The following is a 27,206-nucleotide window of genomic DNA, read 5'->3' on the forward strand; positions in this document are numbered from 1 at the left end:
CGCTTGCCAACCTGACATCCCAGGCTGGGTGGGCAGCTCTAGCCACTGCCTCCTGTCAGCATAATGCGTCCATACCTACGATACGGCAGATTTCGTATCCTCCCACCCTTTTTCCTGCATTATTGATGGGCTGTGCACTTTTTAAAAATCAATTAGATCAGGGTGTGGAGCTGAAGTTTTTTTTTAAAAAGCCTTTGAAAGTCTGTCCTTGTTTTGTTGTTTTGAATAGGAACAAATAAAGCTTTCCCTCTGGTTTCCCTAAGTCAAGCCCAGGGCTCTGTTGGCCATGATTGGCCAGGACTAGGAAAATGTGGTTAAGATGCAAACCCAAGCAAATATAACCCAGCGTCTGTGCAGCCATTACTAAGCTCTGGCAGCAGACCTGGAGCTTCCTGCTTCGGAGTCGTTCTTCGATACCGCTGCTGCTTATTTGCCAGCAAACTGGGAAGACGGTGGGAGAGAAGGCAAGGTAAGGTCTACCTGGTTTCTGGGTGCATGTCAGTAGAGCTCTCCTGCTGAACAAGGAGGAAACGAAAGGAAGAGGAGATGGAGATTTCCCTGGCTTTGTCTTGGATGAGGCTTTTAAGGAGTTGCACCAGGAGTTTGTGGCCAGTTTTTGCAGATTTTCTGTTGAGAGACTAAGGCCCTTTTTAGAGACCACTGAACAAATGGGGCACATTTTTAAAAGCTGGGGATGAAGACCCCTCAGAAAGATGGTATGGGGCAAGGCAGACGTTAAAACCAGCTTTCTGTTGGGATCCATTCGTACTGCTGTCTCTGTAAGACTTCATTACGGGCCACTGGCTTTCAACTCAGGATTTCAAAACTGCACCCCACCCCACGGGTTTCTACAGTGATCTTAAAGGGTGTCGAATTAATAACTTGGGGAGGAGGGAAGGGATGACCAGTTTTAGGGAAATTTGCTGTCACAGGTGGGGTCACATTTTCTAGGTGTTCCAGTGTGGCGGGAAATCCCTTTGAGCACGCCCTCTCCTGCATTTGGGGTACCCAGACCTTCCCGATGGCTAAGACCCTACTAGCAAGTGGGACTGCTTTTGGCCTCTTAAGACTCAGCTCTAATTAGCGAGAATTGGTTTAGCTTTTACCAGGTTGTCACTTCTCTATCTTCAAGGAATGAATTCATTGGCCCTTGTCCCCTTCGCCTAGTTTGGTAAGAGCATTTGCCTTCAGTGACTGAAATCTAGGGTTTAAAGAAAACCTAGACAAATATTTCCTGGCAGTTCTGGGCACAGGGTGGGGCAAGTTATCTAATTAAATCCTCAGTGGCTGTTGCGCCTCACTGTTCTGCTGTCCTTTAATAGCAGCAGACAAAGGGAGTTTGCTTTTGTGTTTTTGCCAAAGTCCATACTAAATAACAGCGCATATTCTCCAAACCTGGCTTCATCCACCACGGCTCAAGGAAAGAATGGGCAGACATGCCCCTCTTAAGCACACAGTGCCTCCAGACAGGAGAGCTCCACAGAGTCCTTTCTGGACGGGTTTTCACCCTGTGAGATCCATCGAACCTGTCCTTTATCCTTGCCCCTTCGCAGCATTCGTGGGTCATGTGTGTTGTTATCAGACGGTAAGCTCCTTGAGAGCAAGAACCAGGTGTGCATTTTAATTATACAAAGCCCCTCTGCGAACCTGGATACTCCTTCAATAGACATGGCGCAGGACCCACTTCTCTTTACCACTTCCTCCGGCAACCCAATGCCAGACCCCTCTCCGCTGGCTCCTGGGGGTCTGTGTGGGAGGGCAGAGCAGAGCTTCGGCTCCGGGTGGGGCGGGCCGCGCACCTCCCCCTGTGGGCACCTGCGCTCTTTGTTCCAGGCCCAGCCCTGCCATTTTACTTTCCCTTTTCTGCTGTGAGATACAGGAAATATATTAGTCATAAGACAAAAGCAGGATGGGTTGTCTGAGTTTTAGGGTAGTTTATTTTTAAAAATCTGGAAAGTAAAAGCCCAAAGAAAGATGGAAGAGTTGACTGTGGAGAGGATCTGGGAAGAGTTAGAGGGGATGAGAATGCGAGAAGGCAACCCAACCTAGAATTTTCTTCTGACATCAGCTTTTCTCCCCATACACCGCTGCATGTAGGTAAGTTTAGGAAGGGCTGCAGTACATCAAAATGACTAAAAGCACAGCTTTTAGGATCAAGTATGGATTTCATCCCAGTGTGTGATCTGGGCAAATTATTTAACCTCTTGGACCCTGTCTTCCTACAATGTAAAATAATGAAAATATACTCAGTTTATGAGAATTAAATGAGATAACATACAGCGAATCTACCCAGGGTTTAACATATTTATCGCCCCTTCAGTGAATAATCATGGCTGTTACCAGAGCTCTTAACATGGGGGGTGGCAAATGGGAAGCAGAACTTGCGGGTGGGGACCCTTGAGCCAGCCAGGCTACCAGTGTGACCTTGGACAAGTCATTTCCCCCAATCACTGCTGTAAAAGAGCACAGGGATGCACCACAGGACATGGCAGGATGGCTGACAAGAGGTTCGTAAGTGACTCGGGAAGAAAGCTGGGTGAATGTCTGCCGTTAGAGGCCCCCCCCCTGCTTGCTCTCGGTGTTTCAGCCCCAGGAAGCCGAGAGCCATGCCTCTGAGCAGCGCCTTCAGGGCTGTGGGCAACGACCCTGGGATCATCACCTGGAGAATCGAGGTGAGCTGCGCTGGAGGCACACCCTCCTCCTCATCCTGAATCTGGGGGTGGACTCCTGCCACCCAGATCTGCTACAGGACAGCCCTCTGGCCATCCTTAGTCTCCAGCCTAAGGTTCTGGAACAGTGGGAGGTGGCATCAAAGTGCACATTTCCCTACCGGTGACCTTTGCTGGGTGCTTAGAGCAGGTGGGTGGCAGGTGGAGGAAATGTTCTTAGCCTTGGAGAGCAGGGCTCTGAGAAAAATAAGCTTGCTCTTTATTCAGCCATCTGCTCAGTGAGTCTGCACTTCCAGTAAATGCCCTGGAGAGATGGGTGTGGCCGGGGCCCACCCAGGAGAATGATAGCCCTGGCTGCTTCCGACAGAAAAATAGAACCATCTTCCTCAGAGGGTTCTGGCTCCCACCAAGTAGTAGGGTAGGTTTGGGGGCACTGCACAGACAGCGGCGCAGCTCATCACTTCTCCCACCAGGACATGAGCCCCTATGGCTTACCTTGAGCTCCAGCAATCTATACCAGGGAACCACTCTGGCCCGGGTAGCCCCACCTGCCAGATGTGAGGACCCCCACCCCACCCCCACCTCCCCGCTCTGAGCTGAGTGGCTGCTGCCTAAAACCCAAAGGTGATGACTCACTCCACTACCCTCCATTTGGAAGTGGGAGTCACAGCCTCTAGCAAGTGGCTCAGAGCTTGTGAGAGGCCTAGGATACTTCCATTTTGTTAAAAACCAATAGATACTTAAAAAGTGTACAGAAGTTATGGAATATTTAACATTAAAAAAATTATTTATTTTCAGAGAGAGGGGGAGTGAAGGGGAGAGAGAGGGAGAGAAACATCTGTGTGTGGTTGCCTCTCACACGCCCCCCAACTGGGGACTTGGCCACAACCCAGGCATGTGCCCTGACTGGGAATCAAACTGGTGACCTTTCAGTTCCACAGGCCGGTGCTCAGGACGATATTTTTACATTCACACACATTTTACATAGGAATCACACAAGTATGACTGTGGGTTTACCTCACTTGGAGGTAGTGATGAAAATCTGCATCAGAGGCTATGGGGATAATCCTACAGACACAAGACAGACATGCAGGTGACAAATCGGGGCCCCAACCCAGACTCCAAATATGGGACACTAGGCGTGAAGCCCCGCACACTGCTGTCACTCACCCCCAAAGCCCCACAGAACTCAGCGGTCCGTTCTTGCAGACCTGGGCCAGCACTGGCGGTCAGAGTCGAACAGTGTCGGAGGCAGTGGTGCAGCCCCTGGGAGGAGGGTTTTCCTTGATAGCTCATAGCCAACTCTTTTCCCTGCAATGGGCTGGGGGTGGCTCACACGGCTCCTCACATGGCAGCAAGACAGGACAAGCCAGGCAGCAGCGAGGAGGACAGGGGTGAGGACAGGCACCCAGATGCAGACCGGGTCATCAAGCTGAGCTCAGAAACCAGAAGATGGCCACACAAACCCTGTAGCTCGCTGCCACACCCTGTAAGATCAGTGGGGACATCTCCCCTACTTTTCCCCTGCTGCCTCTGCCAAATGATGGAGAGGAAAGGCAGGCTTGGGGGAGGAGGAGGATGGGGGGCATGGAGCCTGTGTACATTCCTTGTCCTTCCAGAAAATGGAGCTGGCACTGGTGCCCCTGAGTGCCCATGGCAACTTCTATGAGGGGGACTGCTACGTCATCCTCTCGGTGAGCGCCGCCCCCGCCCCAGCCCTCATTCCCACAAACTTCTCCCCGAGCCAGGTTCCACTGAGAGATCTGCCATTGACGCTAACCAGGCCCCTGGTACCCATCTTGACTCTTCTTCAGTGTTGTACAAGACAGGCCTCCAGTTTGACCATTTTTTAAAAAAATTTATTTAGTTAGTTTTAGAGAGAGGGGAGGGAGAAAAAAAGAGAGGGAGAGAAACATTGATATGCGAGAGAAACATCCATCGGTAGCCTCTCGCATGCGCCCCAAATGGGGACCTGGCCTGCAACCCAGGCATGTGCCCTGTCCGGGAATCGAACCTGCCACCTTTTGCTTTGAGGGACCACGCTCAACCAACTAAGCCACACTGGTCAGGGCCAGTTTTACCATTTTTAAAAGCCATTTTTAGGCGGGGGGTGTTTAAATTTTGCATCGGAGGGTAGGGGTGGGGCCCTCAGTCTGAACCTGGATAAGTAGCTCATAAACAGCACATTTCCCTGGGTGGGGGGCAGACCCCAGTTTAAAGTGGGGCAGAGGAAGGCCAGATAAATACAAGCCATTTCCGGCCTCAAAGTGCTCATTCTAGTTGAGGAAAGAACATCCCACGTGAACAGTGCTGACAGAGACATGCAGGTGGACAGGTCAGCACTGTGTCAGCTGGGTAAGCTCAGGAGGCAGAGGGGGAGCAAGGCAAGCCTGCAGCCCAAGTTGGAAAAGGTCCCCATTGCTCTCCATTTATTTTGAGAACAATAGGCTGTCAACTGTTCCCAAATGAGGTATCGGGGCTGCCAGAGCCACACAGGGCAGGTCTGCACATGGGCCACTATGGGGAGGGAGAAGGGTCGGGAGCCCACCAAGCACAGGACACTATATGTGGCATTCTTGCCATGCCAGAGGGGCCAGCATCAAAGGGGAGGCTGGTCCCTGACCTGATTGATCTCTCTGGCCGCATCCCAGACCCGGAGAGTGGGCGGTCTCCTGTCCCAGGACATCCACTTCTGGATCGGGAAGGACTCCTCTCAGGAAGAGCAGAGCTGTGCGGCCATCTACACCACACAGCTGGACGACTACCTGGGGGGCAGCCCCGTGCAGCACCGAGAGGTCCAGTACCATGAGTCCGACACCTTCCGAGGCTACTTCAAGCAGGGTGTCATGTGAGTAGTTACACACAGAGCAGGGACAACAACGGCAGTTTACCAAAAAGGAAACCCAAAGGGCCAATAAGTATATGATGAGATTAATCAAAGAAGTATAAATAAAAACAAAGCTATCATTTCTATCTCCTAGAGCAGCACAAATTTGAGAACTGGGTGGTGACAAATGTGGCAAGGTTGTGGGGAAATAGGAGCCCTTGTGCCTTGCTGGGGGCAGGGAGGGCTGGCACAGCTTTCCAATGAGTAATCTGCCCCCGAGGCAAATCCCACTTCTAGGGGTATAACTCAAAGGAATTTTCACAGCTCGGCTCCATTAAGGGCACATGAACCAGAATGTTCCCAGCAGTATTGCTAGTGGCGGTGGAAGCTGCAGGCAGTGTGGAAACCCGTCACAGGGAGACTGGACAGGAAATACTCATGACACCAAGGAGTACTATGCAGGAGCTGGAAGTAACAGATTAGATGCACGCCTAACAAGTAGACAGAGCTTAAAATCCTGGCGCTCAGTGAACATCGTAAGAAACAGCCTTGAGATATGTAACAGAATGCAAATTTCTGTTTTAAAAAAACACATGCACGCAAAACCGTAGGTCACATTTCACCATAATGAAAATAAGATGCTAAACTGTTAGAATTGTTGCCTATGGCGGAACAGGACTGGGAATAAGGTATGCAGGTAAAAGAGAATACACACTTAAAACAAGAGAGGGGTCTGGTAAAGGCCAATAATGATACTGTTCCATGAACTGATTACTCAAAACTTTGCACTCAAGATTGAAAAAGAGCAATTCCAAAGAGCTTGAGAATTCTGAAGCTGGCAGACTGGCAATTCCCACTGACTGCGGACCTGCCGGGCACAGGGCATCACACTGAGTCACCAGGGAACCCAAAGACGCCCCCACCCTCTGCTCCAGGGGCTTTCTGCTTGCCCCTCACGTGTGGGACACCTGGAATGGAGGCTGGGTTGGGGTGAGAGCCAGGGGCAGGAGCGCTGATTCCAGGAGTGGGCTGGTGTTAAGGCCAGGGCGTTGTTAACGCATCTGCTGTTGCCGGGCGTGTGCCTCTCTCCCGGTTGCACATGGATCCCCCCCCCTTTCCTAGAACAAGCTCCTTCGTGCTGTGTGGTTGGTCTTCATGACGGGTGTTCCCTCTGTGTTGAGCACCAGTTCCTTGTTGTTGGCTCCAATTCCTCTTCATCCCTCTGCGGGAATGGTACCCCTTCTGAGAAGACTGCCCTGACCACCCTGTCAAAAAGTCCCTTGCTGTGTCTACTTCTGTGGCAGCAATTACTACCGTCTAGGTTTACCTTGCTTATTTACTGTCGCCACCCACACGGGCAGAGACTGCATGTGTGTAACGCACCACTGTCTCCCTGTAACTAGCACATGCAGGTGCTCAGTAAATAACCAAATGGATGTTCCCTTAGCTACAAGAAGGGGGGTGTGGCCTCTGGAATGAAGCATGTGGAGACCAATACCTACGACGTGAAGCGGCTGTTACATGTGAAGGGAAAGAGAAACATAAGGGCCACTGAGGTAAGTCCTGACCACTCTCTGTTCTGGGCCCAGGGCCTCCACCTGGTACCTAAGAATTCCTTCTGAATAATGTCTACCTCCAGGTGGAAATGAGCTGGGACAGTTTTAACCGAGGTGATGTCTTCTTGCTGGACCTCGGGAAGGTTATCATCCAATGGAATGGTCCAGAGAGTAACAGTGGGGAGCGCCTAAAGGTACAGCTCTCTCTAGTCTTCTTGCTCTCTCCTCTCCCTTAGGCCTGGCCACAGGGCTTGGCTCTCTCAGGTACTTTTCCTTCCTCCTTCCTCACTTGAGATTCAAGGGGGACCCCTGCCTTGGAGTAGAATCTGTCTGAGAAAGAGGCTGTGTGTGTGTGTGTGTGTGGCGGCCCCTGGGCTCCTTAGCATCAGAATAACTCCTGGCTGGGTTGTAGGCTGCTCCTCCCAAAGCCTTCAGGCAGAAGGGGGCAGGGGGCAGAGGAGCTGAGTGTCTCCATTGGTTTCCTTGACAGGCTATGCTTCTGGCAAAGGATATTCGGGACAGGGAGCGAGGGGGCCGTGCTGAAATAGGCGTGATTGAGGGAGACAAGGAGGCTGCAAGCCCAGAGCTGATGAAGGTCCTTCAGGACACCCTCGGCCGACGTTCTATTATCAAGCCTGCAGTCCCAGATGAGATCACAGATCAGCAGCAGAAATCGAATATCGTGTTATATCAGTGAGTAGTTAAACCTGGCTGCTGGTTGGAAGCTGGGGCAGGGGAAAGGTGTCCCCTAGAAGACTAGGCACTTCTGCTTCGTTCCCCATTTTGGGTGCAGGAGTCTGGCTTTCTTTTAGTCTTTTTCAAATGCAGCTTCTAGAAAGAGCTTGGTGTTCTGATTCAAGGAGGAAGCTACCATCTGTTCTTGTCAGCAACTCTTCCTGGTCTCTTGGGGACACTGTTCCTTTACTTGGATCTGTACATGCACAGGGATGTGGATGGGATTGTTTGGAGAGAAACACAAAAGTCTCCTCTAGCGAACAGAGTCACTCACATTCCCGTCTGCATTCAAGCCACGCCTGTCACAGGAAGCCAAGCTCCGCACAGAAACTCCATACTAAAACAAAGCCAGGAAAATGCTAAATGACTTCGAAATGTTTTGCAGAAGAGAAGGCACAGGCCAATCTCTCCTTTTTCCAGTGTCTCAGACTCTGCTGGGCAGCTGGCGGTCAGCGAGGTAGCAATGAGGCCTCTGGTCCAGGATTTACTGAACCATGATGTAAGTAGATCTTGGGTGCAAATGGAGTGGGCTGATCAGACCTGGCTTCAGAGGCAGGCCCTGGGCAAAGCGTAACCATTATCCCTGCCTGCTTCAGGACTGCTACATCCTGGACCAGAGTAGGACCAAGATCTATGTGTGGAAAGGAAGAGGAGCCACAAAAGTTGAGAAACAGATGGCCATGTCTACAGCCCTGGTAGGAGCTACAGATGTGCAATATTGTCCAAAAATTACGTCACAGACGCTTCAGATGTGCTCAGAGAGCTATCCTAGGCATTTGAGCGTATAACATTGCAGGTATATACATGGACTTTGGTGTCAGACAAACCTGGGATTCAAATTCAGGTTTAATACCATCTCCTGGGGTTGCTGCCAGGATTGAATAACATTTGTAAAGCCTGGTGGATGTTTCAGTTGCCTCTTGCACGCCCCCAACTGGGGACCCAGCGTGGAACCCAGACATGTGCCCTGACCGGGAATCAAACCGGTGACATTTTGGATTGCAGAACGATGCCCAACCCACTGAGCCACACCAGTCTGGGCAGTGGATGTTATTAGTGAAAGGGATAGACACCACTTATCAAGGTTAATGGCCCTGTCCCCAAGGGGTTTATGATATTGTGTAGACCCATGCAGGTGAACCCAGCAGGATGCACGCAGCAAAGCAGTAAATGGACAAATGCATGTGATACGAAGTCAGCAGAATACATGAATGTTGAAGAAACAGAGTACAGAGGATCGTGAAAAAAAAAATTAGTAATAATCACGACAGGCCAATAGAGAGATGAGAAAATGTTCAGCTCAGTCCTTTCCTTGAGTCAGGTAAGTTTGTCTCTAGACAGAAGTGAGTCAGGATTTGACCCAGTCCCAGAAGGGAGCAAGGGGGCAATCCTACCAACTGGCTTCAAAGGTGACTCACCAGCTAAGCAAAGAACTCAGTGCATTCCCTGACTGACCTGCCTTTCGGGGGCTACGGGGTTGTCTACAGAACTTCATCAAGATGAAGGGCTACCCCAGCAGCACCAACGTGGAGACCGTCAACGATGGTGCCGAGTCAGCCATGTTCAAGCAGCTGTTTCAGAAGTGGACAGTGAAGGAGCAGACCACAGGCCTGGGGAAAACATTCAGCATTGGTAAAATCGGTAAGATGGCCCTGAATTGCCTTCCCATTGCTGGGGCTCCGGAAAGGCAGGCATGGATGCTTGTCAGTCACTTGGCTTCTCCCAACCTCTTCTCGAGCAGCTAAAGTTTTCCAGGATAAGTTTGACGTGACTCTGCTGCATACCGAACCAGAGGTAGCTGCCCGGGAAAGAATGGTGGATGATGGCAATGGAAAAATTGAGGTAAGCCTCATGAGTCCCATCTCAGGGCCGGCAGGCAGCACTGGCCCTCCTGGCTGTCCTGCGGTAGAGGAGGGGGCCGGTGAGCCTGGGTCTGCTTTGCTTTCCCCTTCATCTCCAGTGCCTAGGGGTGTTCTCCAACAGGTGTCCTAGTCTGCAGTTTCCCCACAATTCTTCAGGGAAGTGAAAGGCAGAAACCCCAGTGAGCTGTCAATACCTCACCTGGCAGATCTATTCAAATCACCTCTGAGAGGTGATGGGGAGGCGCCCAACCAGGGACAATCCAGTTCCCCTACAGATTCAAATCATGCAAACGTGACAAGCCCTCACCACTGGGAAAGCAGCACCAGAAGGGGCAGGGGACTTTGAGTGGACAGACCTTAGTGCCTCACGTGGGGATTCTCTGCTAAGCACAACCCTAACCCCATTCCCTCAGGCAGCTGTCTTTTCAAACAGAACCCCCATCACTGGAGAACTGTGTCTCCTTCTATGCCCAGGTCTGGAGAATTGAAAACCTGGAGCTGGTCCCCGTGGAGCAGGAGTGGTATGGCTTCTTTTATGGGGGAGACTGCTACCTGGCTCTCTACACATACGAGGTTTATGGGAAGCCGCATTACATCCTGTACATCTGGCAGGTAGGCCTGGAGCAGGCCCTTGGATTTCAGAGAGGGTGCTTCCTCTGGCCACTGAGCTGGGACAGGGGTAGCAGGGCCCATTCCTCCCGTCGCCACTGCAGGGCCGCCACGCCTCACAGGACGAGCTGGCAGCCTCAGCATACCAGGCGGTGGAGGTGGATCAGAAGTTGGACGGGGCCCCTGTGCAGGTTCGGGTTACCATGGGGAAGGAACCACGCCACTTCATGGCCATCTTCAAAGGAAAGCTGGTTATTTTTGAGGTGAGAACTCTCAGAAAACGTTACACTGTGAGCCAGAATGCTCAGAACTAAGCCAGCCAGCAGGGGCTACAATGCAGGAGAGGAGGCAGGGGAGCAGGCTTTGGGGTAGACATGGACAAGGGGTTAATCTAAGACACTAAAGTGAATCCCAACTGCCTAGGACTTCAAGTCCAAACCACTGCCCAATTAATGTTCAAGGTCTTTCATAATCAGCCATATTACCTGTGCAGGTGCACCACCCTCAGCTCCCTAAGCTACACACCCCACTCATCAGGTGGGTCTCCTCTCTAGACCTCACACGGGCTACATGACTCCCTGCCCACCTCCCGCACCGAATGTGCCCCTTCAGATTCAAGGCCTACTTCTTCCACGAAGCCCTAGCTGAAGCACTACCAAAAACGTACAATGTCACGTGCTTGATATACACAAGTCTGTGGTCAAGTCCTAGTCTTGTCATTTATTAGCCAGGTTTCTAAGCCTGTTTCCCCACCTATACTATGGGATAATACCTTCACAGTTATTTGGAGGACCAATTAAATGATGCACACCGGCACCAGCCACAAAGTCTGGCATATAGCAGAGGTCTCAAAATGAAAGCTGACATTACTGGTACCGTAACTCCAGCTCACCCCGACCTCTGGCAGTTAGCTTACAACAGGGGTGGCAAACACAAGGCCCTTGGGCCGAACCCGGCCCTCCACCTCGTTTTACCTGGCCCAGCACCTTGCAGCCCCGAGCTCCTTACTCCTAGTTAAGGGTAGTTACATTTACAGAGTCCTAAAATTATATTCGGCCCTTTGAAGGCAACCACGAGTCTGATGTGGTCCCCAGTGAAAATGAGTTTGACACCCCTGGCCTACGAGCTCTTCAAGGGGTGTATTTGACATTGTCTCCACAACAGCTAGCCCAGTGCTCCACTCACGTGGTGTGCCTTAAATCCAGCCTATGCTTCTCTCCTTCTCTCTAGGGTGGGACTTCCCGGAAGGGAAATGCTGAACCCGAACCTCCAGTAAGGCTCTTCCAGATTCAAGGAAATGACAAATTTAACACCAAGGCAGTGGAAGTTTCAGCCTTAGCCTCCTCCCTAAACTCCAATGACGTCTTTCTGCTGCGGACCCAGGCAGAGCACTACCTGTGGTATGGCAAGGTAGGACGGCGGGGCCCCGTGGCCATGGCAGCCCTGCACCACCCTCCGGTCAGCAAGGGCAAAGGAATGAAAGAGTAGGCTGCATCTTCAAAACGACTGCCTACGTTCCCTACAATTAGGCCTCCAATTAAAATCAACGACAGCACTGCTCATTCATACCCAGGAGATACACCCTCAGTTCTAAATGGACAGGGGATGAATAAAGCAATCTTCCCATACCAATTTGGTGGGTTGTAATAGGACAAGCATTACCACTGAACAAAAACACTAAAAATGCGATTTTGTCAATTCAGATTGCATCTGCATTAAAAAGCACTGAATTGTTTTAAAAAAGAGAATTAAATAGGAAAAGATGCTCCACAGCATTAGCCACTAGGAAAATATAAGTGAAACCCAATGAGATACCTCGACACGCTTAGAACGGCTGAAAACACTGAAAGTATCAAGTGCAAGTAAGGATGCAGAGCAACAGGAACTCTCTCACGGTGCTGGTGGGAATGCGAATATGGCCTTTGAAAAACAATCTGTTTCTTATAAAACACACACTTACCGTATGATCCAACAGTCCCACGCCTGGGCATTTACCCATGTGCAATAAAAAACTGTCTTCACACAAAAACCTGAACACGCATGTTTACAGCACATAGCACCTTTATTCGTAATTACCAGACACTGGAGGCAGCTCGGCTGGAGAATGGATAAAGAAAGTGTGACATCCACACAGTGGAACACTACTCAGCAGCACAAAGAACAATCTGTTGATACCCACAGCTACACGGGGGATGCTAAGTGGAAGAAGCCAGACCCAAAGGCTCCATTTGGAGTGTATGACTCCATTATGATTTTTTGGAAAAGGAAACTATTGTGATAGAGAACAGAGTAGTGGCTGCCAGAGGTTAAGGATTTGGAAGGGTGTATGTAGCCTGGGCGAATTTTTCGCAGTGGTGAGGCGACTGTTCTGATTCTTTGTGGTGGTGGTAATGTGATTCTATGTCAAGACTCACAGAACTGTATGCCAAAAAGAGTGAATTTTCTTGTATGTAATTTATACAATAAGTTTAATTTTTCTGTTAAAAAAATTAAAAGTAGGTGCTAAAATTTCAACTGCAACCAAAACAAAGGTGACTCTTGTCAACACCCATTGTGAGTTTGAGTCCAGGGCTGGTCTTTGCCACCACACTGTTCTGCCACCCCCGCCCTCCACTCCAAACCCTTCCCAGCACTAGAACACACCTATACCCATACAAAAGGGCTGTGGCTTGGTGGCTGATCCTGGCTACACTAAGCTGTAGTCTCAGCAGTTCCCCCCCCGCCCCATCAGCGTGGTAAGTGCCGCTAACACCTGTGTTCTCCTCGCCCTACTCTCAGGGGTCCAGTGGGGATGAACGGGCAATGGCTAAGGAACTGGCCAGGCTTCTCTGTAATGGCACGGAGGATGCTGTGGCTGAGGGCCAGGAGCCCCCCGAGTTCTGGGACCTGCTGGGAGGGAAAACTCCCTATGCCAGTAACAAAAGGTATGGGACCACAGCATTCCCTCCTCCTGGCTCCCCCTGCCTTCCAGACTTGTGAACTGCATACAATTTCTAAGCAGCTCAGCTCCTCCAAATGGACTGACTGTATTGCAGGCTACAGCAGGAAATCCTAGATGTCCAGTCCCGTCTCTTTGAATGTTCCAATAAGACTGGCCGGTTCACTGTCACTGAGATCACAGACTTCACCCAGGATGACCTGAACCCAGACGATGTGTTGCTCCTGGATACCTGGGACCAGGTAAGACACAGCCAGAGTGCTTGGGACAAATGACAAAGATCCTCAGAGTTTTGATTATTTTGATGTAACTCCCCTGCCAAGATAAACCCAAGGAAACTCTGGACCATCCCCAAGTCAATCAAACAATGGTCAGTGGTGACCAACGAAAAAGCCTGCATTTTGCCAGGGCTGGAGAACAGAATGCTGTTTAAAACACACCACCCTGGGAATGAATTTTCCCACCTTGCTCTGGGAAAATCAGATCATCCTATCACCAGGCACTTCTTTTTCTCAGGATCAACAGCAGTAGGGTCCAAACCCAGAGATATGGGCCTTTTAGGTCCAAAGGGGTGAAAAGGGGATACCTTCAAGGCAACCCCTCCCAACACCCATCTTCAGTTCAGCTCAGCAAACACATCCCGCACCTCCTCTGCTGTAGTCGCTGCGCTAGGCGTGCTGTCACCAAAGTGAAGAGTGCCCCTCTGCTCTGAGACTTCATAGGTGGGTGGAGGGAGGGGGAACATAGAAGCGTCACTGTTATGACGGAGGTACACACAAAGGTGCCGAGGGAGCACAGCTGAGTGGCTCAGGGGTGACTTCCTGAAGAAGATGCCTCCGAGGCTGCCTCTCAAAGGATAATCAGTAGGCATTCATCAGGTAAAGAGGGCATTCCCGGCAAAGGAAATAGCACAAGTAAAAACAAGTCACGAAATAGTCTAGTATACAAGGAACTACAAATAATATTATCAGAACATAAGATAGAGTTAAAACCCTAGAGATGGACTGAAGAAGCAAACATGGACCTTACCTACCCTGTGAAGTAGTTTGAGATTTATCCTGAGAAGCGACTGAATTTAAGCAGGTAAGTGACAAGGTCATACTGTGCTTTAGATTGAGCCTTCCAGCAAGTGTAGAAGAGGAGGGGTGGGGGTGGGAACCGGAGAAGACTGCTGGGAGGCCAGTCAGTAGGAGAGCTGCCGCGGGCCTGCATGGGCCGATGGAGTAGGGATGGAGGGGTGGGGGCAAGTCTGGCGAATGAGCCGGAGGCAGACTGGCCAGCCTTGGTAACTCACTGGAGATGGGGGCACCTACAGTGACTCCCAGGTGACTGCCTTAGGAATGACTGGGTGGATGCCATTCACCAAGAATGAACACACAGAGTTACAAAAGAAGAGCTACATTTTGGGGGTATTAATATTTGAGTTGCTTAGCTTGAGGACAGCCAAGAGGAGGTGTTTTGCAAGAAGGTAGATTCAAGAAGTTGAGGTTCAGAGAAAGAGCTCAGGACTGGAGATATAGGTGTGGGAGATACACGTGGCAATTAAAACGTCAAATCAAGATGATTCTGAGCACAGCTTCCTCTGCTGAGTCTGTGAATTGCTGAGGGGTTACAGAGGGCAGTGTTTATTGTCTGGTACATAGTCTCTGTTAGGAGCACATTAATGAATATTCAATCTCGACTACAACAGGTGTTCTTGTGGATTGGGGCTGAGGCCAATGCCACAGAGAAGAAGAGGGCTCTCACTACAGCCCAGGAGTACCTGCACACTCACCCCAGTGGCCGAGACCCTGATACACCGATCCTGATCATTAAACAGGGGTTCGAGCCTCCCATCTTCACAGGCTGGTTCTTGGCCTGGGACTCTCACCTGTGGAGCGTAAGAACACAGCCAGCGGGGAAGACATTCTTACTGTCGGGGAGCTCAGCGGGAAGGTGGAGTACTCAAGGGCTGAGCAAATCCAAGTCCACATTCCCCTTACTCCCTGTCCCCTCCCTGCTTTCTACTTTTCTCCCCTTTCCCAGGCTCCATAGCACTAAGTCCAGTTACAGAAGTCACAGCTTGTTTCAGGAATCAGCAGCCTGTACGAGTGACAATGTTTAGAAAGTACACCCACACCCACCTTTCTAGAGCTACCACCATCCTGACAGCTAGGATGAACACTGCTTCCCATGTTACAGATGAGGAGGCTTAGAGGAGAAGTTACTTGTCTAAAGTCACAGTTAAGCAGATTTTCTGACTCCTACTCAACTGCTCTGTCTTTAAGTCTTATAGGGAGGACTGAGGGACCACCAGCAAAGCAGCATATTATGTTTAAGTGCTTTCCAATCCTGCATGGGCCCAGAAGGGAGATTTTCCTTTTTGCTAATCCCTGAAATGTCCCGTGATTCCCAGCATTTTTGCTCTTCTCAAGGGTACAGACTAGGCCTGAGATGGCATACATGTGCGCATGCACACGCGTGCACAGCACATCTTATGTTTTCCGTCTCTTCTTTCCAGGCGGGGAAATCATATGAACAGTTAAAAGAAGAGCTGGGAGATGCTGCTGCTATCACGAGAATCACGGCTGTGAGTTTCTTGGAGGAGCAAGTCACACAGGCAACCAGAGCCAGAGAGAAAGAGCGAATGCCGCAGATGCCACATGGGCGAAACCCCATCATGCCCGTCTTAGTGTCGCTTTAGTGGTCCGTTCTCATGTGAAGGTTGTTTTAACCAGTAGAAAAGCGGGTCTCAGAGCCCACTTTACTGTCCTCCAGAATTCAGAACAGACTTGCTATTTAAAAAAAACACACACATCAAAAACTAATTTTATTATTCAGCTCTCTCTGTCATTCAGGACGGATTCAATTTACTGGCAGCATTTTTCAGAAGTAATAAGTTTCTAACCCAAATGATACATTCATCAGTTTCTGACAGTGGAGTCCACAGAAATTCAGATCATTACACCTATTTCGATGGCCACAAAAAGTAGAGCCGCTGGCCAGGAATTCAACAGCAATTTAACCTTGAGATGAGTGCATGGCACCAGCTGTCCAAACCAAGTGGCAACTTTGTCCTTTGTGCTCTACAAACTCAAGGTTCCAAAGTTAATGGTGATGTAGCACCTTTAAAATGTATTGGAAAAAAGTATGATGTCAATTTAAAGTCATGTAAAGGCTGGAAATGTCGAGCCTAAGTGAAGTGCGGAGAGAAGGGATGCGATCACAGTATTTAAATGAGATTCAAGCACAGCATTTATGCCGAACTGGCTACGCAGGATTTACCTTAGACGTACACAGTCAGCTTTCCCAAGGGCTGAAAAATCTGAATGTTTAGATTCCCAGATGACTCTCTGACAGGCAGCCAGGTTTGGGAACAATTATTCTAAAAGATAATTATAAAAGGTAAAGTGGTATAAACCGACATTTTAATATTATATACACAGAACTTCGAATGCACAGACCTGAACAGTTTCTAATCCTGTCTACGTTTTATCTTATCTTACCTAGGACATGAGGAATACAGCTCTCACCCTGAATTCTGAGATAAAATGTTACCCTATAGAAGTTCTATTGAAAAATCAAAATCAGGAGTTGCCTGAGGATGTGGACCCTGCCAAAAAAGAAGTGAGTAGCTGAAGGAACTACATCTGACGTAAGTGGAGCTCTCTGTGAGGAAAGCACCTGTCTCAATGTAAGGCCTAGGACAGTTCTGGAACACCGTAAGCACTCAGTAGACACCTGAGCTACCAAGCAGCTCAAGCCAAAACCCCCGGGCTCCCTCTTGATACTTTCTCCTCACCTCAATCCATCAGCTGGCCTCTGTCCACTCCTCTCCATCTCTCTAGTGCGGGTCTGGTCCAGCCATCATGGGTACTGCATTAGTCCTCCAGCTGGTCTCCACACCACCCCTACAGCCTGTTCCCCACGTAACCACCAATGGGGTTTTAAAAGAGATGACACTGTTCTATTTAAAACACCTTGAATGGCTTCCGACTGCACTTAGAGAAGAATCCAAAGTCCTTTCCATGGCCTCCGAGGCCCCACCCAATCTGACACCAGCCCCCCTCTGATTTCATCTCACACACCACTGCCCTCTTCGCTCAGTCCCCTGCAGGCGGTGGCTGCCTTTCCTCCAACGTGCTCATGCCAGCCTTTGAGCCTTCACACTTCCTATTGTTCCTGCCAGAAAAAACCCTAACAGAGCCAACTCCTCCTCATTATTTAGGTCTCAGCTCCAAGGTCACCTTCCCAGGAAAGACTTCCCTGACCACCCTACCTAACGCTGCTTCCCGCACCCCCACTCCCAGTCCCTTTACACTTGTTCGTCGTCTGTCTCTCCCTCTAGTAATGTTCTTAAGAGCAAGGACTTTATCTGTCTTGTTCACCACCGTATTCTCAGCTTTTTACCTCCTAACACAGTGCCTGGCAGATAGTAGGCACTTCTTAAGTTTTGGCTGAATGGTTTAACATATTCATATTGAATGAATGGATTTATTCTCCCTTTAAAGGATTTGATTTGGGAAAGGTCTCTAGATTTTCTACAATGTCTTCTCTAACCAACTCTTGAGTACTGGATTACAACTTTCTTGAAAACAGAGGCCATATCTTAATAATTTTACTTGGATAGAAGATATTCATTAAACATCAATAAATAAATGGTAGCATTTTATGCTCTCAAGATCTCGTATTTGAAAATATCTGGATAAAAATGGCAGATAAGGGCATAAGGCAAGGAAAACTATCACTCAAGTTAGTTCTCCATTTAGCCAAAACCTAATGTCTAGAATTCACACGTAATATATATCCCGTTTCTTGTCCTTCTGACAAGAAAACTGGTGCCAGGTAAAGCTGTGAGAGCAGCGAATCCAGTCAGTTCTTCCACAGGCCCAGACGGGACCCTACAACCTGAGAAACTCCCCAGCGAACAACTGAAGTCTGTCACAGACTTCCTGAACGTTCGTCCCACTCCCCCTCTTTCAGGACCCACCCGAGCCCTGCTTCCCCCGACTCTGTCGGCAGCGCTAGGGGCCATGTCTTCCTTCTAACCGGACACCTTGTTTTCTCTCTCAGAACTACCTCTCTGAGCAGGACTTTGTCTCTGTGTTTGGAATCACACGAAAGGAGTTCACTGCTCTGCCTGGCTGGAAACAGCTCCAAATGAAGAAAGCGAAGGGGCTTTTCTGAGGCGAGCAGGTGCAGCACGCACCTACTGCAAGACCACGGGACAGAGCAGACCGTTGCCAACGGGGGGAAAACATGATCCACCAATCGCTGCCTACCATTCAGCGGCTTAATTTAGATAAGCAGGGTCTGAAATCACAGCACATTCTCCATTTTCTCAGCCCTGCATTCCTTACTTTTTATATACATAAAATGTTAATTAGCCACTTTTTGATTTTTGTGGCCTTCTGGCTAAAGCCTCAGCAGAAAGCACTAAAACTACATGAATCGGGAGACGTCAAAAGTAAGAGGACAAAAAAGAAAAAAAAAAGAAATTTTACATATCCTTAGTTGAGGATTAAAAAAAAAGCAGCAACAACAACAAAACCCCAGTAGGTTTAAAGTGTTTACTATTAAGGCAAAAACCTAAGTTTTCAATTTGAAAGAATGGTATTTCCAAAACCTATTTAACCTATAAATGACTGAAGTGAATCACATGTATACTCCAAAGCCAAAATCCAAATGCCCAGATCTGTATGTGTCAAAGCTTTTTAACTCTTCAAATAAAGATACCTGTATGAGCAAAAGGGACCTTTTCTCAGCATCAGAGGCGTGTCTATGCAGTAATGATTTGATGTCCTGTGGGAAGAAATGTCTCAGTACTGGGGAAGTAAACAGGCACTACTGAGCGAGCTCTCTGGAAAACCGGACCACTGTAATTCCTGTTTCTGGCACAAGAATGCTAAAATCTGCTTTACAGCTGTCCAGGAAACCTCAGTCCCCACCCACCCACACCCCATTATCCAAAAGAGAAGCAGGGTCACGTGTTAGTAATTTCAGTAACGAGGCCAGAACCAGTGTGTATACCACTGCAGAAAGCCTTCAAAGCACACCACAGACATCAGCAAGTGAACCACATTTTCCAAACAACTCTAAGTTTGAGTCAACAATTCCAAAAGATTCCATGTGGCAGGAGTAATATAGCTGGGATGTTCCAGGAGAGAAGTACAGTCCAAAGCATCACGAGAGCTCCATGCACAGAAGCAGAAAGACAGAACAAGTCAGAATTTTGGGGGATGCCATGATAAATCTATGCAAATGGGCGCATGCTGCTGTCTGCCCAGACACGGTGGGTGGGTCACCGCAGTGAGGACCACCTGCTGTTTCCTAAAACTCGTCAGGAGCAAGACACAGAAAGCTAAACCCAGCATTGTGCAAACGAGGAAAAGACTCTACTCTCTTTACTATGTAACAATTTTATTTCGTAATTTTACCCATGAAGTATAATTTCATTATAAACTCAAATGAAAAACAAATCCAAGAGGCTTAGGAAATAACTTCTTTTTGTAATAATGCTCAGAACTAAGAAGAAACATTTCTTCCTGGGCCACAAGTCTCTGGAACCTATTCAGCCTCTGCTGCCTCTTCCCCTTCTCCACATTCAAACCGCACGAAGTCGACTACAGACACTCCCTGGGGCTGCACGTACTGTCCCAAGGTGATAGAGGGATCCAGCAAGTATGGCTGGGACAGCATCTTGGTTTCTGCCTCTCCCCCAGGCTCGTCATCCAGGGAGCCGACAGAGAGAGGGGCCATGCCTACCACGTGCTGCCCGAGGCGGCGGCCCAGGTCTTGCAGGTTTGCCTTGCACTCAGATGTCTCACAGATGACCAGGGCCCCGTACTTCCCCAGCAACAGGTTGTGGAGTGAGGGGCTGTGCATTGCTCCATGGACATAAGAGCCGACATAGAACCCAGCGGGCACCTTCACCCAAGCAGCACGTTTAAGAATCATGTTTTCTCCCAGTTTCCCTATAAGAAAACACAAACAAAAACCACACTTCCAGAATAGGATGCCTGTGGCAGTACCAAAATACACACAGAGGTGGCCAAGTCTGGGACAGTCCTCTGCATTTCCACCGTGGATGTGCTGTAAGATGGAGATACCATCTTCAGTTTAAAGAGGAAAAGGTGTGTGCAGGGAGCGGGTGGGGAAATGGAGAGTGCCTCTACGGAGCACCAACTAGGTGCCAGGCACGCTCCATTTAACATGGGCTACACCTGGACTCGGGTCTCACTTCTGCCTCGTACCAGCTGTGTGGCCTTAGGCAAGTGACTTAATGACAGAACCTCATTTACTAATTTATCAAGTCTTAGTGTCTTCATCTGTAAAATGGAAATGATGCCACTTCAAATAACCTGAAAGCAGGATTACTGGGAGAAATAAATAACATAAATAAAAGCACATTACAGTATTTGGCACACAGTGAGCACTCAAATGCTGGCTACTGTCATTAAACTTAGGCTTAGACAGCTCAATAACTTGCCAGTACAAGGTTACACTGCTAACACCTGGCACAGCTGGGATTAAAATTCAGATCTCCAGAGCAATTAAGTATTTTTTTCCCACCAAATTACCATCCCTCCCAAATGTTGCCATAACTGACACAGACGTCTCCTGATCGCCCATTGTATCAGGGAAAAGTCCACAACTAAAAGCCCCAGAAAATCCAAAACCCTGTGTCATCTGACAGTTTCAACTTCCTCTCATTTAAAAAAAAAAAAAAAAAAAGCCATTTTCAGAGGTGCTTACGAGAACCAAAAATAGATTCCAGTTTCCCCCTTTTTCTCAGGATGCTCTACCCTCTAAAAGAACTTGAAATAAGACAAAAGGTTGGATGGGGTACGAGAATAAACAAAGGGGTCCAAATAAATGTCCCTGAATTAGCCGTAATTTATATCTAAAAGTCACAAAAGGGGAGAAAGGGGAGAATCCAGAAACCAGAAAGAATCTTACAAAAGCTCAAAGCATCATCTACCCAACAGTTAATTCCCAGAAATTGACAAGGCTGAAACACCCAGTTCTTCCAAAATTTCTTCATAAGCCCCATACCCAGCTGTCTGCCTGGTTTCCTATCTATGACTCACTGAAACATTATACACACTTAAGGATGACTTGATAAAAATTGATGCCTTGACTGGAAATATCAGATGAGCAATACATTATGAGAAATCTCAAACCCCAGCCTCGCCTCCCCCACTCCGTCAAGGACACTGGGAAAGAAGGTGACCCCCCACGAGTCCCACCGCAGGGACCCCGACACGGCTCCCACAGCCAGCGGGCTCTGAAAGACTGTGCCTTCACAAGTTCGGGATCAGATGTTTTTTAAAAAAAGACCAAGTTCCCAAAAACAATGCCCCTAAATTTCCCTGAATCCCTTTATAAAGAAGGCGAGATGGCCTTTGCTGCACTCTTTCCCCTATAGCGTACAGAGAAGTAGTCAACTAGAAGTCACAAGGCATCTCTGCCTAGACACGCTTTGTTTGGTCAGCATAGTGACGCATGCCAAGTGTGGAAATAATTTTAATTAGTTGCAAATAGCTAAAAACTGAGATTTTTGTACACAAATCTAAATTCTTTTAACGAAATGTTAAAGTTCTGCCAACATTGGAACCCCATTTCCCCCAGGGTGACAACTGGCTAGAGCTCGGGAATGGCTCCCTTCAGCAGAGCGCGGGCTTCTCAGGGTCCCACTGCCCCTAACACCTAACACACAGCCCACTGAGCACATTCAGATCATGACTTTTTCAGGCACACGAGCTTGCAATTCTTGACCTAGATTTGGAGGAATACAAAGATACAAAGAGATCCAGTTCTTAGTTACCAGTGTCCAGAACCCTCACAAATACTCACCAATTGCTAAGGCCAGCTGATCCTTGAGAAAGCCTTCTCTCTCAGGCCCTGCAGGAAGTTCGGAGAGCTCAGAGGAATTCAAGAAGCCCTAAGTGCACACACACACAAAAATTGAATGTGATCAGTTTTGTGCTACTCAAATTTTCAAAAAACTAGGCAAATATAGCCCATTTCTCAGAAAATGATTTAAAACAACTCAATATAGATGACATTTTCATTAAGCCAAGGAGGTTAAAAATCGGTAACAACAGGTCATGTCAAAGAGAGCTTATGGGACCAAAACCAGGAGTTCTTAACGCCGTGACCTAAAACTGCAGTTCTCCATCGGATAAAACAGACACTCAGCAGTGCTGTTTTCCTGAGGAGATGAAGATTACAAAAAATTGGTAACAGTCCCATTTTTACAAATATTTTATTCTATCACTATACCACCCCCAATTCCATCCCACTCCTATCATCTGGCCTAACTTCTTAAAATGTAGTTTCCTAGAAATCAGGAATAATATTTGTATTATCAATCATAAAATTTTAAAGCAAAAGGTTTGCAGATTGTTGGACTGTGTAACGGCATAATCCGAAGGAGGGGACTGAACAACCAGCTCACAAAGGCGCGTGTATTTTTATCCTTCGACCCTGCAATGCTGTTTCTAGGAACGCACCCGGACAATGCACTTCTAACAATATGAGCACACATATGCGCAATGTTATTCAATGAACGATTACTTCTGATTGTAAAATACTGGAAACACCTAAATGCCTATACGTGAGAGAAGACTGGTTGAATAAATCACAGCACAGCCACACAATGGTTTACTATGCTGCTGAAAAAAGAAAAAAAAAGGAGAGTTCCATGAGCTGCTATGGAGTATTTCCAGGCTATATTAAGTAAAAAAAGCAAATTAAAAGAGTATAAAAAAATTATATGACCATTCTGTAAGAGGTATTTGTACAAATATGCTTATTTTTTTTGTGAAAAGACAAAGGATAGCCCTGGCTGGTGTGGCTCAGTGGATTGAACACCAGACTGTGAACCCAAGGGTCGCTGGTTTGATTCCCAGTAAGGGCACAGGCCTGGGTTGCAGGTTGGGTCCCCAGTAGGGGGCATTCGAGAGGCAACCACACATTGAAGTTTCTCTCCCTCTCTCCCTCCCTTCCCCTTTCTCTAAAAAATAAATAAGTAAATAAATAAAATAAAGGATTTGAATTTATAATTCAAGTGACTCATCTACTCAATACAATTCTAAATAATAATCTCAACACAATTTTCCATATAATGTCACTATTTAATGCCAATAACAATTAGCATATACCATGAGATCTCAAAAAAAGAATAGGGGGAAAAAAGGTGATACTAAACAAAAAAAACTGTGTAAGTAGTTGGTTCATTTTTGCCTTGACAATAAGAAGGAATCAAAGGCTAACACATCATTCCTTTCTTGATCCTTCTATAGACAACAATATCCTTATTCTCCTAAATTGTGCCTTCTCCAATGTCTTTATGTAAGAATCCTTTCCTTAGATCATTCTAGATTCCTGAATACAAATCTGCACCTGATTTTGAGTGACTCCGGCCCACTGGCATTCATTCATTCATTTAACACAGATTTACTGAGCCTCAACCAAGTGCTGGGCCCACTTCTTTTTCACCAGACATAGTAGTGAAAAATCAAATTCCCTGCCTCACGAGGCTTGTGTTCTATTGGGGAAGACTGACAACATACAAATAAATAAAAATGTAATATATAAACACTGTAACAAAAATTTTTTAATGAAAAACCATAAATTTTTTTTTCAACTTTTAAATTACTTTACTGTTGTTCAATTACAGTTGTCTGCATTTTCTCCCCACCCCTCTGCATGGAAAAACCATAAATTTTTAATTTACTTACTGAGGTAACAGAGCCATAGAAGGAAGGGTACACCTCTACAAAAAGGTAACATTTAAGCAAAGACATGAAGTAAGGGAGACCTGAGAATGACTGAAAAAAGGGAACAATAAAGACCCCAAGGAGGATGGGGGCGTGGTAAGGGTGGAACCAAACCAGCATGTTGGAGGCCCCCAAACTCACCTTACTGTAGGTGGAGAGCTGATCCTTTAGGCTCTGACAATGCAACATGGTTCCAAGGGCAACTTGCTGGACCAACTGTTGAAATTTTAGGTTTCTTGAAACAAAATCTGTCTCACAATTTACCTGTAGGAATAAATTGATATTGCTGTATAAGCTGTTTACTGATAGTTTCCAAAAGTGCCTTAAGGTTGGAGAGTAAACCAAGGTATTGACAGAACAAGCTACACACTCAACCAAGCAGAAATAAACAACCCTAGCCCTGGCCAGCATGGCTCAGTGGGTTGGACGTCATCCTGCAAAGTAAAAGGTCTCCAGTTTGAGTCCTGGTCAGGGAACATGCCTGGATTGTGGGCCAGGTCCCTGGTTGGGTCATGTGCGAGAACTGATCAATGTTTCTCTCACCCACTGATGTTTTTCTTCCATTCTTTCTCCCTCCCCTCTCTCTCTTTAAAAATAAATAAATAAAATAAAGTAAATATCTAAAAGAAAATTTTAAGAACGAACGAACCCCAGAATTTTAAGCCTATAGCTTCCTTCCAAGCTTGAGGCCAAAAACTAAATGAAGTGATTCCCGCCGTGTCCCTTAGTTAGCAATGGCCTGTACATTCAGAGGCTGGTTCCATCATGTCCTCAAAGGACTCACCACAAGTTCACTGCTTGCCTATGGCTACATGCCATAATCAACTCATTCTCCAGCCTCCACCAACTACAAACCAGTTTTGTTATCAGCTTATTTTACCTCCTCCTCTCACTCTAAACTCTAATCCACCCTTCTGATTCTTCATCAGTTGTGGCCCTGAAACCTCTACAACAGCTACTCTCTATCCATCAACTAATTAATATAATGTCTAGCTTTAAAGTCAAACTGGTCCAGGAAGCAATCAGTTCCAAGGTGTATGGCTACACGAAACTCACATTTAGGAGTACTATCCCAGACTGCTAGACCTTTCCTCATCAACACATATGTGCATTTCTAAACATAAATGAATCCACAGCTAATAACTGTGGTCTCACGGGTTTAAACTCAACTACCCTTTATGGTTCTCAAACACCTCTTCTTTTTTTTTTTTTTGAGATTTTATTTATTTTTAGAGAGAGGGGGAGGGAAGGAGAAAGAGAGGGAGAGAAACATCGATGTGTGGTCACCCCTTGCGTGCCCCCTACTGGGGATCTGGCCTGCAACCCAGGCTGTGCCCTGACTAGGAATCGAACCAGCAACATTTTGGTTCATAGGCCAGCACTCAATCCACTGAACCCACCAGCCAGGGCTCAAACACCTCTTCTTTAAGAATGCAAAGAGCCCTCACCAGTGTGGCTGAGTTGGTTGGGCGCCCTCCCACAAATGTGAGAGGTCGCAGGTTTGATTCCTGGTCAGGGCACATGCCTGAGTTGCAGGTTAGGTCCCCAGTTGAGGTGTGTAGGAGAGGCAGCTGATTGATGTTTCTCTCCCTCTCCTTTGTTCTCCCTTCCCCTCCCTCCAAAAATAAAAATAAAATCTTAAAAAAGAAACCCAAAAAACAAAGAATCTACCACAAAGCCTTACACTGAAGGGACGGCCGTTCCTGGTATCTGGAATTCTGACAACTCACCTCTACTAACACAGTCGTGTTTTCTTCCTGGAGCAGCCCAATCAGGCCTTCTTTAGTCTTCCTGCCACGGAGCTTGGCAGCTTTGCTCCAGCCCTCCTTCTGGGCCTGTTCATGGAGCCAGCTCTCTGCCTATAAGTTGAAAAGAAAGGGGGTAGATGACAAAGTCATAGAATTTAAAACTGAATGGGACTCTAAAATATGTTCAGGTCCCCCAACTGTTTCTGCTTCTCTTCGATTCCATAACAGAAACTGAAGTAATCTATCACTTACTGCACACGTGGCAAACACAAAGCCCACGGGCCAAATCCAGCCCCACACCTTTCTACCCGGCAGCAGAGCTCTCGATTAACTGTTAAGGAGTACTTACATTTACAGTCCTAAAATTACCTTCGGCCCTTTGAAGGCAACAGAGAGGCTGATGTGGCCCCCAGTGAAAATGAGTTTGACACCCCTACACTGGCAGCCTGCCACGAAATCCCAAATTCTGCCAGATGCTTTGGATAAGCTTAATCTTCACAACAACCTTATGGAGCAGAGAGCAGTATTTTCATTTACAAAAACAATGCACATCTGAAAGATTAAGTAAGGTGTCCAAGGTCACAGGGTTAGTGTGGGGGCACCATGATTTCAGTCCTGGTCTGACTCCAAAGCTCACACAGCCCTTTCAGCTTCAAGCAGCAGGAAACAGCATTACAGTTTACAAGATGGAATAAGGTATGCAACCCTGGCATTCTGGGTCAATTGCTTCCTCCTTACACGGAGTCAAAGGCTGAGGTTATTTAAGTCAGAACCCTACCTAGAGGTCGGCCATTAGGAATACTGGACAAGCGACCTCCCTGAGACAGACCCGGCCTTAGTACCCGCCCTGCTCCCTTCCCTGCCTCCCACACACCTGTTTGAGATCCCCGCCACAAGTCTCCAGAGCCTTCTTGCAGTTTACAAAGGAATAGCCCGTTTTTCGCCGCAGCTTCACGAGGAGCTCCTTGCTGGAGGCCGAGGAAGACAGCCAGGGCCCAGCGTGAAATGTGTGCCATGGCTGGAGCGACTGCTGCGGAAGGGGCGCTGCCTGGAGGGGATGAGAAGAAAGGGATGAGAAGCAGAACGCAGCGAGGCGCTCCGGGTCAGAAAGCACGTGCGCACGGAGGCGACCTCAGGAGCGACTGGGGCCCAGGGCTTGGGGGAAAGACAGCGTGCGGGAGCTGGACCGCGAAGAGGCAAGGAGGTGGGGGGAAGGGTGGGACGGAGTCCGATAGGAGGTCGCAGGTAGGGGCTCACGGGAGACCTGCAAGAAAAGCAGGTCGGTGCAGGGACCAAGACCCTTCACCGGGCATCTCCCCGTCCGTGCGAAGAGGTAGAAGCGCAGTGACCCTAACAGCGACATCTCCCCGGCCGCCGCGAACTGCCGCGGGGCCGGCGCACTGGTGAGGCCACCGGCCTACGGCGGGGCGGCAGGGCCAAACTTCTGCACCGGAATGTGCCGAACGGGGATATCGCCACCTGCTGGCCGGAGAGAGCAC

The 27,206-nt window shown here is 48.1% G+C and overlaps 2 protein-coding genes and 1 non-coding gene across 6 annotated transcripts; 2 read left to right on the top strand and 1 right to left on the bottom strand.

Annotated features, from left to right (window-relative positions):
• The first annotated feature begins 202 nt into the window (after window positions 1-202).
• AVIL (advillin) lies at window positions 203-18,943 on the top strand. 2 transcript variants are annotated; one of them, XM_024576244.3, is made up of 20 exons: window positions 203-469; window positions 2,588-2,672; window positions 4,289-4,363; window positions 5,321-5,517; window positions 6,944-7,052; window positions 7,136-7,246; window positions 7,543-7,745; window positions 8,208-8,286; window positions 8,384-8,482; window positions 9,275-9,428; window positions 9,529-9,629; window positions 10,124-10,261; window positions 10,363-10,521; window positions 11,489-11,668; window positions 13,037-13,182; window positions 13,294-13,438; window positions 14,887-15,075; window positions 15,697-15,765; window positions 16,686-16,802; window positions 18,249-18,943. In XM_024576244.3, exons 2-20 carry the CDS (start codon window positions 2,607-2,609, stop codon window positions 18,360-18,362), a joined length of 2,451 nt encoding a protein of 816 aa, XP_024432012.1. In that variant the 5' UTR covers window positions 203-469; window positions 2,588-2,606; the 3' UTR covers window positions 18,363-18,943. The 2 variants fall into 2 exon arrangements, with proteins under 2 accessions (XP_024432012.1, XP_024432013.1); XM_024576245.3 differs by lacking the exon at window positions 2,588-2,672.
• On the bottom strand, window positions 14,979-27,133 carry TSFM (Ts translation elongation factor, mitochondrial). Of its 3 annotated transcripts, XR_008426474.1 has the most exons (7): window positions 26,972-27,132; window positions 26,582-26,755; window positions 25,690-25,818; window positions 24,101-24,223; window positions 22,032-22,119; window positions 16,461-16,560; window positions 14,979-15,066 (listed from the first exon to the last, which is right to left on the bottom strand). XR_008426474.1 is itself a non-coding variant. In XM_024576247.4 (6 exons), the coding sequence occupies exons 1-6, from the start codon at window positions 27,068-27,070 to the stop codon at window positions 16,556-16,558; spliced, it is 618 nt and encodes a 205-aa protein (XP_024432015.2). In that variant the 5' UTR covers window positions 27,071-27,132; the 3' UTR covers window positions 15,796-16,555. The 3 variants fall into 3 exon arrangements, 2 of the variants coding, with proteins under 2 accessions (XP_024432015.2, XP_024432014.2); XM_024576247.4 differs by lacking the exon at window positions 14,979-15,066 and having other exon boundaries at window positions 15,796-16,560; XM_024576246.4 differs by lacking the exons at window positions 14,979-15,066; window positions 16,461-16,560 and adding an exon at window positions 19,579-20,149 and having other exon boundaries at window positions 26,972-27,133.
• On the top strand, window positions 22,281-22,405 carry LOC112319198 (small nucleolar RNA SNORA25). Its single transcript, XR_002976300.1, has one exon. It is a non-coding gene; the product is annotated as a small nucleolar RNA SNORA25 (small nucleolar RNA).
• Window positions 27,134-27,206: the final 73 nt, after the last annotated feature.

This window comes from Desmodus rotundus, chromosome 3 (assembly GCF_022682495.2).
Source record: "Desmodus rotundus isolate HL8 chromosome 3, HLdesRot8A.1, whole genome shotgun sequence".
NCBI classification, from domain to species: domain Eukaryota; kingdom Metazoa; phylum Chordata; class Mammalia; order Chiroptera; family Phyllostomidae; genus Desmodus; species Desmodus rotundus.

Bases quoted from the DNA above. Each gene is read 5' to 3' on its own strand.
- TSFM (XM_024576246.4), bottom strand. From the start codon at position 27,070: ATGTCGCTGTTAGGGTCACTGCGCTTCTACCTCTTCGCACGGACGGGG. The intron at 26,756-26,971 runs GTCTCCCGTGAG...CATCCCCTCCAG, and splicing joins CCGACCTGCTTTTCTTGCAG to GCAGCGCCCCTTCCGCAGCA. The intron at 20,150-22,031 runs GTGAGTATTTGT...GTTTTCTTATAG, and splicing joins TCAGCTGGCCTTAGCAATTG to GGAAACTGGGAGAAAACATG.
- AVIL (XM_024576244.3), top strand. From the start codon at position 2,607: ATGCCTCTGAGCAGCGCCTTCAGGGCTGTGGGCAACGACCCTGGGATC. The intron at 8,287-8,383 runs GTAAGTAGATCT...TGCCTGCTTCAG, and splicing joins AGGATTTACTGAACCATGAT to GACTGCTACATCCTGGACCA. The intron at 15,076-15,696 runs GTAAGAACACAG...TCTTCTTTCCAG, and splicing joins GGGACTCTCACCTGTGGAGC to GCGGGGAAATCATATGAACA.